This window comes from Macadamia integrifolia, chromosome 7, assembly GCF_013358625.1.
Source record: "Macadamia integrifolia cultivar HAES 741 chromosome 7, SCU_Mint_v3, whole genome shotgun sequence".
In the NCBI taxonomy this organism is placed as follows: domain Eukaryota; kingdom Viridiplantae; phylum Streptophyta; class Magnoliopsida; order Proteales; family Proteaceae; genus Macadamia; species Macadamia integrifolia.
The window spans coordinates 20,540,807-20,552,642 of record NC_056563.1 but is presented as its reverse complement, the minus strand read 5'-3'; the positions used below and the strand labels follow the sequence as shown (position 1 = coordinate 20,552,642).

Here is an 11,836-nt window from a genome sequence, read left to right as displayed (position 1 = left end):
GTCTCGACAGAAACCGGAAGAGAGAATAGGGAGAAGATGGGAAGGAAAGAGCAGGTTGATGGGAAGGGAAAGGAATGGAACAAGGAGGGAGAACGAAGGAGAGGATCCTTCGGCTCTGATACCAAGTTGATAGAGAACCCTTAGGGAAGGAAGGGGAAATCAGAGTAGAGATGGAGAAAAGGAGGATCACACTCAAACATTCATTCAATAATCAAATTGCTCTCTAAATCTTCAGTCGATTACAACCAATATATAGGAAAATAGGAACATGAAATTAGAAACTTAACTGGAATGGAAACTAGCCTAAATTAGGAAACCACTATAAAAAGGAAACCAAAGCAAGGAAATAAATCCTACTCCTACGTTCAAGTCTGGAAACTAAAAGTATGAAATAAAATACTAGGTAAACTACTAATTTTATTTCCAACCCTTGTTGGACCAAAACCCTGGGCTGGACCGATTCTTCTTGGCTCTTGGCTTCCAAAGCCGGTCATGCTGGTCCAACCAAGAAAGGGCAGCCGTATCTGCATCACCCTTGTATTCCAGCCATCGCACGAAAGTTGGGAAGTTCAGTTTTCAATCCTTTTTTCTTTTTCTGGAATCGATAACCAGAATTTATATTGATGAAAAATAGAGATAAAGAACAGCAATACAGCATAACAAAAACAGCAGCAAGCACCCATAAAGACAAGCCCCAGGGAATACAGAATAAGAAGTATAAGGGAAGAGGTGGTGAAACTACATGATAGTATAACTGAATATGTCTCCACTTGCAAAATGTTCCCATTTATCCCTTCCCTAGCATGCTGATCACCAAGTGACTTGGCTGACCGAAGCCTCCAAGAAAAGGTGAAATTCCATTGCTGTAATAAAGACCACCTTTTTTGGATGAATAAAAAATTTAGGGAAAAAGAACCCTGTCCACTTGCGTTCTCCACGACCAGACACATGGGGCGGGCTGTGAAAAGATGCCCCTGCCCCGACAGCCCACCCCATGTGTCTAGGCGTGGGAGAACACAAGCAAACAGGGTTCTCACGCCAAAAAGTTTATCAGCTAAGGAAAGAAGGGGAAGGGGAGAACAAGCAAATCACAAACAAATTACAAGGCCCAGCCTTTACAAGGGGCGAGGCAAAGGCCTGCGAAAGGGAAGGGGAAGAGCGCCAAACAACCACAACACAATAAAAAGGGGGGGGGGGGGGAAAAAGGCCTGACACTAACTTGGCAATTAGACCCAATCTCAAAGAAAGTGTGCTACCCAAGAAAGGAGGGCCCAAAATGCACAATGGTCCACCAAATCATAACAAGATGTCACAACAAAGGCATGACCATGGATTTCCATACTAAGAGGCAAAATTTCTCAGTGCAAGTCAAGGAATAGTCCCGGTAGGACCTTCTTGGGATAAGGGGAGCTTATTTCGCGCCAGTGGTAAACACGTAGGGGCGGTGAGCGACCACAGGAGGTTGGAGGGAGAGAGATGGGTGCTGATCTGGGGCGCATGGGGGACCAACCCTCGTGCAAAATTAGGGGGGCCAAACAAAGGTGGGCCAAGTGGGATGGGCCGGAGGAACCTAGGAGAGTGGAATGTGTCCATCGCTTAAAGGGATAAGGAAGAGGGTTTGGGAGGCCGAGCAAAGGAGCTGGCCAATTAAGGTCAGCGGAGACAAGAGACAAAGGGGGGACGGGAGGGAAGAATTAAATATAGAGGGACCCCACCCCAGGCATTGTGTAAGGGAGAGGCAAAAGGGGGGGAGGAAGGATTGAGGGCTCAATGAAAGGTTAAACCCCACACTCGACGGAGGGAGGAAAGGGGAAGGAAGCAGTACCCATCGAAGGCAATGCAGGGGAAGTAGGGGATGTCAACCCTGATGCAGTTGCACAATCGACTTAGAAAAAAAAATCTTTTGATTTGATTTTATTTTGTTTTAGAAATAATTTTCTATGAAATTAGCTAGCTTCTGATTTTAGAATAGTTTCCATTTTCAAGTAGTTTCCATTAATTGTTTGATTTTTTTTTCTTTATATTAGTCATGTAATGGATGAACTCAGTGGTTAAATTTGAAGTTTTTTTTTTAAAGAATTGAAATTTGGTATGAAAACCATGGCTTCCGTGGGCTGTTTTCCCCCTCCCTGATTCTCTGAAATCTTCTTTTCCCACTCTTATCTTCTTCTATTGGTTCCCTTTTCTTCTTTGCTTGTTGTCCATGCTCTGTTCTGGGCGGTAAACTCAGGTGTACAAAACATGTTGCTGAACCTTGAAAACCCATCGATCAGGTCTGAGATTTGGACCGAAGGTTGCTACCTCCTAGGCGACACAAACCCTAGAAGATCTCCTCCCAAGCTTGGTTCTGCTGTGAGAAATCGATCTCAGATTCAGATCTGGTTCTTGCTTGCCGCCTGGAGAAGTTCAAAACTTGTTTTACCTCATTGAAGCTTGCTGTTTGAGATATCTATCTGTCGAAATCAAGAGGCCACAGGGTTGGTAGCCTTCGTTTGGAAGATCAGCCCAAACCGAGGCCTATCGGTTGAGTTCTATCGACCTGAGATTTAATTTTACCACTGGTTTCTGTTTTCAGTATTGACTTAAGGTTGAAGAAGGTGGTTTCTCCATATTACAAGTAAGGCCATTTCAAAATTACATAAAACCCCCCCTTGCTGAACTTTTTTTGTTCTTTTAAACCCATTTGCTTTAAAATTCCAGAATAAAGCCCTCATATTAAATTTTTAGTTCTAGAACTACCCCAGCTACCATATAATTATTTCTAAGGCCCTGCTTGTTTCTGAAATTACAAGAATACCCTTCAACCATTAAATTTGAGATTTTTAGTCATTCTTGTGGGCCCTAAGCGATCCGATTTCAGTCCTTGGAATCCATATCCACATCAAACCCTTCAACTGACAGGGAAAGAGGGTGCCATCTGCAGACCTTACTCTCCAAATGAGATGGATATAACTCCAACCTCAAGGCCCATCAGAGTTATACCTAAACCAACTGACCATGGATTTGGAATCCCGCTCAAGAATAGCATCCAACCAATCGTTAGAAATAGCTAACTGCAGGCCTTGAATGACTGCCCTGAGTACAGCAGAAACTAATAGCCACAGCCAATAGGACCGGAGAAAACCAGCCTGATGAGACTCTTTGATGCTATCCCGGGTCACAATGAGGGAGGTGAATGAATGGGATAAACTAAGGATTAGAAGAGCTTAAATGTAAATATAGATAAAAGGGTTTAACACTTATAGTGGGAGGGTGTCTTCAACCTCTCGACTGAGAGCACAGCAGTAAACCAGGATAGGTTCAGGGGGTCGAACTCATCAAGGAGAGTTCTGATCAGGCTAAAACTTTAGTGGGAGGTCAGAATCTTGAGGACCTACTGATTTCAGCAAGCAATCGAAGGATCCAGAAACTCTAAATTCAAAGGAAATCAGCTGAAATTTGACTTGCTGGTAAGGTAGAAGTGTAGAACTGTGTTCTGGTTGCAGGAAAATTTTTCACAGTAGAAACTGTTTTTAGAAACAAGAACCTAACATTTGGGTCGCCCTAGGTGATGAACTGACACTCAATCGCTCATAATGTCAGGGAAAACCAACTTTGTATGATGGGTCTGTAAGTCACTCAACTCGGTTCCTATATTACTGGTAACAGTATAAAAAAGACGAAAAATAGCAGGAATAAGAAATGACAGAATAATAATAAAATAAAGGAAGAACAATAAAAGGGAGATGAATATAATAAGAGAGAGAGAGAGAGGATTACAGGGAAGAACCAGACCTGGAGAAGGAGGAAAACCTGATCTGAATCAAAGGAGGAAGAAAAACTATGCGACAAGCAGGCATACCACAGCAACATCCACCAAATGTAACTTAATTCAATGCCTTACAATCTGCTCAATGGATGGTTTCATACTTTCATAGCTATTAAATAGCTTTGTGAAAGACAAACGATAGAATAAAGAATGAACAAATTGGAGCTGATTTAGGAGTAGCTTCAATACCTAACAAGCTGCGAGAAAGTTGTTTGAGGTGGCCGAGACATATGCAACGGAGGCCTTTGAATGTGCCAGTACAGAGGGGTGATTTGATACTCTAGGAGAAGTGGTGAGGAAATACATGCATAGCTTAGGACTAGTAACAAGTATGGCTTTGGATAGAGCTGATTGGAGAAAAAGGGTCCATATACCGACCCCATTTAATTAGGATAAGGCTGAGTTGAGATGAGCTGTAAAAGAAGAATGATATCTCTAACTAGTATCTTTATCACAAACTAATTCAAAGACTGAATGAATTCAAACTCTACCAAATACTTAATCCTACAGCAGCTAACATAATCTAATTGCAATAAAATTACAAAAATAACCCTACATGTGTGTAATTGCATCACCCTTTACATTCCTAAATACACCTCCAATACCTGCTGGTCCAAGTTTCACCAGAGAACTACTACCATCATTCAGTTTTAACCATTTCTCAAATCTTTGTATTGGAACTTGTGGGAAGATGCATTTCGGCTAAATTTTTACAGTCAAAATATGAGCACCAATTGAGCTGCCATGTGGCAGATAATTAGAGCCATCCAGGAGGCCTCACCTTTAGAAGCGGTGAAAGGTATCACTAGGGCTAAAAATAACAATAATATAATGAAAGACATTTTCTTGTCCAGCTGACAAGGAAACACTTCCTCAACCTGTTATCAAGCAGCTATTTCTACCACATTTGGATGACACTTCTGGATTTTTCCCATATTTCAGAATAAGGACAAATCAACCTTTATTTTACATATGGTAACGTCCGATGGACTGACACTTATGATAGTTCAGAAGTTGTCCATAACATTTTGAGTGCCAATTGTAATTCCAAGCAACAGATATATACCTGGTGGACGAAGCTAAGGCTACCTTGCTAAACAAGGGAAATCACTCCCTCATTATAATGATAACCATAAGATGAAACTCATATCACAACAGATCTCATGTCACAACTACAACATTCAGAAACATGTGGGGGCTCATGTGATAAGAGGACCTGACATTCATCTCATAGGTTAACTTTCAGCTCAAAACGAGTAGAGGGAGTGTCTTAAAATGAAGTCCGAAGTGACAAATTACAGAAATGCCACTACATTCCAGAATAGTGAAATGGCATTTTTGTATCGTATGAAACTTCAACACACTTTTAAAACTTCCTCCTGTGCTTATTTCAGGATGAAGCTTGACCAATGAGGTGAATTTAAGGTCCACTTTTACATGGACCTACTTGCTTTCGTTCAAATTCTGCCAGGTGGCATGGAGATGTGATCTTGTGATGAAGAGAAAGTTCACAAAGGCTAGTTAGGTTTTCCTTTCCAAAAGAAAAATTTATGGAAACCAGATGGGGAAAATTCCGAAGGAAATGAAGATACCTTCTTAAGTACGTAACCAGCAGCAATGATTGCAAATATAACTAGGAACAAAATGAACAACCCACTTTCCCAGCTATTAGCTGTAACCTGAAAAACCAAACATGAATCAATAAAGATAAGGGGTGCAATTAAAGGATTCCTTTTCCTAAATTACTAACTCTAGGGATTATAAATCATTTACCCTTTCAGTAGAAAACAATATTGTCCGCATTAGTTTTCCTTGGCTAGTCTCAAATCCAGTTCGTAGCACAATGGCCAAGCATCCTCCATTAGGAGTTTTTAGATGAGAGGACTGACTCCAACAAATGACAGCAACAAGTGAGAATTGAGGGATACTAAAACAAGCATAGAAACAAAAGCAATAGTGAAAACAATAATATGATTATATGACGATGATAATCAGATACTTCTACAAGTTAAAGAAAACAACCTTATCTGGAGTATGCTGCAATATCTTTGTGCCACCAAAAAGAAGATGGCTTTTATCCCGCTTAGCTGATAACTTCTCTTCAAATCCCCTACCCAAAATTGAAACCTGAAGAAACAAACATTTTTCCAAATTATAAATACCATTAACTTATTTTATGAAGCAATCCTGCCACAAAAACTAAATGTTGATAAAGAGGAGAGTTCAGTAAGAAAAAGAAATAATTTCAGAAGACACCGGATGGACAAGTGTACTAGGTAATCAATGGACGAAACCAAGCAAACCAGAAATAATGTAGATAAGTCACTTGGGCTTATTTTATTGCAAATAAGCCCTGGGTTGTGTTATGCATGTGTTGGGCCTTTGATCCCATGGGTTTTCTTTGAAATGGGCCACTTTAATGTGCCTAAAATGTGAGTAAAAGGTAGGAAAACGGGATTTTATTCATTAGTTTAATTAATTATTATTTAATTCAATAAAGGCCCATTAAGCCATTGGTCGGTTCTAAAGTCTTATATTGACTATTAATTAGTTAATCCTACTTTATGTTGGAGTCATAAAGTCAAGTCCTAGTCTTATTTTGAATTCCTAGTTCTAGTAGGAGTGTCAAGTCCTCTTTGGAAACTAGCTCCTAGTCATATTATGATTGTAAACTTCCCCTCTATAAATAGAGAGGCATATGTACTGTTATTGGACAGATTTGAATAAAAGAAAGTTTGCAACTAAATGCTTAGAGCAGCTGAGATAGCTATGGGTGAGAAGCCCAGGTTGAGATAGCCACCCCCTCTCCCTCCTTATCTCTTTCCTCTTTTTTCCACTTTTAAATTCTATTTTATTTGCTGTTAATAAAGAGTTCCAGATCTGCCCTTCAAACTTTAATTCTGTCCATCCAAGCACCTCAATCGACAGCCCAAGAAGACTCACAAACAAGGATTGATCAGCTGGATTTTCTCTCTCTTGACAGCCCAGCCGACAGCCACTCTGTCCACATCAGATCTCAGTTCAGTCAGGCCTTTCCAACAGCTGTTCCTAGTGCTCAAAGGATCATTCGATCCTCCTCTCGGACCTGCCCAAGCAGGACAGCATCAGTTCTTGGAGTTCTTGACTTTTCTCTCTCCAAAAGCCAGAAATCTAGAATCGGCAGATCCCCTACACCAGCAGGCAGAATCCCTTCATCTTTGGAGGTTTTATCCCTCCCCTATAGGCCTACATTCAACCCAAGTCTCAACCTCAACAGAGGTCCACAGCCCCAACCGCAGGTATTCTCCCATGTCCCTGCGCAGGGTTATTGTCTCCCATAGGGTTTGGATTTTTGGGTGTAACTTTTGGGGCTCTATTTTGTTGGGTCTTGTGTGGGTTATTAAACTCTTGTTCCTTAACCTCAGTTGCTTTCATCCTTATGGGGTTAGTTATGGTTTTGTTTCTTAAGTATCTCTGATTGTAATTCCACCCATGGAGGTTGTTAAGTTCTGTGTGTCATAAATCTCTACCTTGTGAGGTGCACTTTTATTGTTTGGGGTATATTCCATGGGGGTTAGTATCTTGTAATATACTCTCTTGCATTAAGAAATAATTTGGGACCAAATCAACAAAATAGCACCCAAGCTTCTCAAAACCCACAGAAAATAAGAGAGAGAATAATCACTGCAATACCATTAAAATAAGAGAAACTATTCAATATTTTAGCCTTTACAACGCTCATAAGAAAAACCCTTTTATAAAACAAATCTTGACGGTGCCTTTCTAATGTAATCTAATAGTAACAAATCCTGACAATGCCATTCTAATGCAGTTAATGGTTAGTATAGATCCCTGAAATAAATAAAATAAAAGACTAAGATAACCTTGCTTAAACAAACTAAGCGTCCAAAAATCGAAACCCCATCACAAACTACCACTCCTGCAATAAATAGGCTCTCTTTTGTATAGTTTAAATTCATAAACATAAATATACCAATAAATTCATAAAGATGAGGAGGTGTTCATGATTTATTGGCATTAACTGTTTATAGTTGTTTATGAGTTGGATGTTTAATGAACATGTGCTAAATTGGTTATTAAGTACGGTAAAATGGTAAAAACAAAGATTTTATAACAATGCCTTCCCTTTGCATCCCCCCACCCGTTGCAACTCCAAATAATATAATATTATTATACAATATATATGTAACATATTATATTTTATTAAAGGGAAAAAGAACCCTGCCAACCTAACACAAGAAATGTCCAGACTGGTGGGGGCGCAAAAAGACCATGAAGCCCCCCACCTGTGTGCACTGATTATTCCCCCGCATGTCCTCCCGTTGGCTTATTGGTCAGGCGTTTCTTGCGCCATACCGATAGAGTTCTCTCTCCCTTTATTATATTATATATATTGTGTATATATATATCATATCATATAAAATAAAACCCTTCCTTTTATACTATATAATATTATATATAATATAATAACATACTTTATTATATAATATAGAATATAAAATATTATATATGAGCTGTTGTCGCTCACGGAGACTTGCTCTTGTACACTCAGAAAGGAAGGCGAAATTGCCTACACTTACGCATATCAATACAAGCACTCGAAAGGACCAAGAAACTCCATAAGCACGCTAGTGTGCCAGAACTTACTAAAGAAGCAACGGCAAGAGCGGTGGGCAGGTTAACTTTCTTTGGCGTTTCATTGCTAATTGGCGGGATAACCCAGGTCTTCTCACCATTGCTCAAACTCGAGCCCAAAGGGGAATTTCAGCGGGGAGAAGTTCACCAGGAAACTTAGAAGAAAGAAAGAGTTATCTCTCAAGTCCCCCAAACAAGTGCTTCCTCAGCTCATCAACGACTCGAGGGAGCTGAGATCTACCTGTGGAAAGCTTGTTGAAGTCATGGCGATAGAACCAGGAAGATTGAGCTACGGACCATGGATCCTCGGTCCCTCGTCGACAATCTTCCCATCGAAATCAACAAGAGCAAGTGTCTACCGAAAACAATGGCACCAGGAACCAGAGAGAGACCGGCATACATAATATAATATATTTATATATTACTGTTTATGAATAATATTACCAAACCTATTTTTCATTATATAACCTATTATGTCTAGTTGTAACCAAACAATTATTGTTCATAGCCCATAACCTATAATCATAATTGATTACTCATAACTAGGTCATAAATATAAATGAAACCTATGCCAAAGAGAGCCTTAGATATAGCCTATGCCAAAGAGAGCCTTAGTCATAACATCCTGATATCCTGATACAACTCAGGACTGCAAGATCTTGGTTTCATGGGATAGGTAACCTAACAACCTTCTAAATGACACCAAAATAACATAAAATCCAAAACTAACCCAATGGAAAAGTGACAGACTGCTCCTGCAGCTACCTAAGCTTCTATTCCTTACTACCAATTTGCATATCTTTTGCCCTTAATCTTCCATCAATGTCACCAAAAAAAATTTCTGATTTTCTCCTACTGACCAGACCATAGATCTTTGTGAATTTGTTGATTTCAGGCTAATATCAGATTCCAATCAACTTCTCTTCAATTGATTGAAACAACCTAAACGTTACAGGTATTTTAGCAAAAACTGGTTTGCATCACAATCTGATTTAAACGTAAGTGGAGGTGATATTGTTAGAGTTTATGTAATAGGAGTAGTGCAGAAACTATCTTTATATTATATTGTCCTAAATTGTATGGTCTATCTAATATTCCTAAAACTTGTTTGAACATAATATATGCAAGAAAGAGCAAGAAGTCTTCCCCACGTTTTGCTCTCATTTCCCCTTCTTCTCTCATCCTCTCTCCTTCGTCTTCCTTCCTCTCTTCTCTCTTCTTCCCTCATCACTAATTGTAGTCCTTCTTATTTCTAACTTGGTAGCAGAGCTTGTACACGGGTTTGAGAGTCGATCAAGTATCTTTGTTTCATTCTTTAAGTCTCTCTTGGAACCCTAGAAGCAAAGGGGTCCATTAGAGGTCGATCAGATGGTGCTATTGAGAAGTACAAGGCAAGATTGGTGGCCAAAGGGTACAGTCAGGTGTATGGAATTGATCAACAAGAGACCTTTGCTCCTGTGGCCAAACATAACTCAATAAGAGTCCTTTTATATATGGCGGCAAATAGAGATTGGCCCTTATATCATTTGGATGTGAAGAATGTCTTCCTCCATGGAGACTTAGAGGAGGAAGTGCATATGCAACCATCTCCTGGCTTCAAGTTTCAGGCAGCCGATGGTAAGGTGTGTCTCCTAAAGAAGGAACTCTATGTTCTAAAGCAATCACCCAATGCCTAGTTTAAGAGGTTCAGACAGGCCATTCTGAATAATGGATATTCCAGAGTCAAGCATATCACACATTATTTACCCGGCGAGGTAATGGCATCATGACAGCATTGATTGTGTACGTTGATGATATTGTGCTGACTAGAGATGACAATGATGAAATAGCCAGGCTTAAAGCTTATTTGGCTAAATAGTTTGAGATCAAGGATCTAGGACACTTGAAGTATTTCTTGGGTATTGAAGTTTCAAGGTCTAAGAAAGGAATCAACGTATGTCAAAGAAAATTTGTGCTAGATCTGTAGAAAGAAACAAGAATGTTGGGTTGTAAACCGGCAAGTTCTTCTATTGAGCAGAATCATAAGCTAGGAAAAGATTGTGGCCCTTCCCTTGTTGATGCAGGGACTACTTGAAGCTAATGGGGAAGCTGATTTATCTGTATCTGACTCGCCCAAACATTTCTTATGCAGTGGAGTAGTGAGCCAGTTTATGCATTCACCCAAGAGTTGGGAACTTGGATGTTGTGTACTGCGTCATCAGATACATGAAGTCCTCTCTAGGAAAAGGACTATTTTATGCCAGGAACAATCACTTGAGGGTAGAAGGTTATTATGATATTGATTGGGCTAGATCCATTTCTGATAGGAGATCTACATCTAGTTATTGCACATTCGTGGGAGGTAACTCGGTCACATTGAGGAACAAGAAACAATCGGTTGTAGCTAGATCTAGAGCAGAGGTTAAGTACAGCGCAATGGCTCATGCAGTTTGTGAACTCACTTGGCTGCATCGGATGGTTCTCAAGCTGGGGTATGACACTAAAGGACCTATGAGACTCTAACAACAAAATAGCTATAAACATTGCCAACCCAATACAACATGATAGAACAAAGCACATTGAAGTATACTGGCATTTCATCAAAGAGAAGATTGACTCTGGCAACATCTGCACTCCTTTTTTGAGGACAGGTGATCAAATGGCAGACACCTTCACCAAAGGACTCATTCCTCACGAGTTCAGTACCCTCTTATGCAACCTAGGAATGTATGACATTTATTCTCCAACTTGAGGGGCAGTGTTGGAGTTTATGTAATAAGGGCATAGTTTTTAAGGCGGTAAGGCGACGGAGGCGTTTGAGGGTCTTTCAGAACGCCTTAGTGATGAGGCGGGCATAAAACGTCGCCTTATCGACTAAAGCGTTCCTGTGTAATTTTTTTATAAAACCAATCTATTTTGCTCAAATTTTAGTTGAATCCTATTACTCATATGTTAAATAAATATTAAAGGTTCAGATTCATACCAGTGTAAGATATTCATCAAGAAAATAAATCAATAAAGTGAATAAACTAAGTTCATCTTCATCAATCATCAATCATATTAACATATAATATAAATATATAATTATGAAACAAAATTATAAATATAAAGAAAAGAAGACATAAAAAATATAAGTATTTATTATACTTACCTCTATGATGCCAATATGAGTGCCTAAGTCCTAAGGCCATTCACTATATTTCTACTCCCGTCAAAGAAGAATAAAGTTCACCGTTGTCGGAGCAAAATGGTCTCCTGGATCAGTGGTTCATCCTTGTTCCTTGATTCATTCTCAAAGCCCTTTCTTAAAACCCTTGACAAAATCCAAACCCTGTTTGTGATTCGTGTTTTTGTTTTTTTTTTGTTTCGGTTATTTTTGATGGAGTAAAGCTGATCCCATACATCTCAAGTGTT

General features: G+C 39.5%; 1 protein-coding gene across 4 annotated transcripts in view; it reads right to left on the bottom strand.

Annotated features, from left to right (window-relative positions):
• LOC122084383 (probable manganese-transporting ATPase PDR2) overlaps positions 1 to 11,836 on the bottom strand; it is a 58,423-nt gene that overhangs the window by 35,177 nt on the left and 11,410 nt on the right. For all 4 annotated transcript variants that reach the window (XM_042652601.1, XM_042652598.1, XM_042652599.1 and 1 more), the window contains 3 exons: positions 5,831 to 5,935; positions 5,582 to 5,692; positions 5,401 to 5,487 (listed from right to left, as the gene is read on the bottom strand). In XM_042652601.1, the coding sequence (XP_042508535.1) occupies positions 5,401 to 5,487; positions 5,582 to 5,692; positions 5,831 to 5,935 (303 nt within the window). The remainder of the gene's footprint in view (positions 1 to 5,400; positions 5,488 to 5,581; positions 5,693 to 5,830; positions 5,936 to 11,836) is intronic.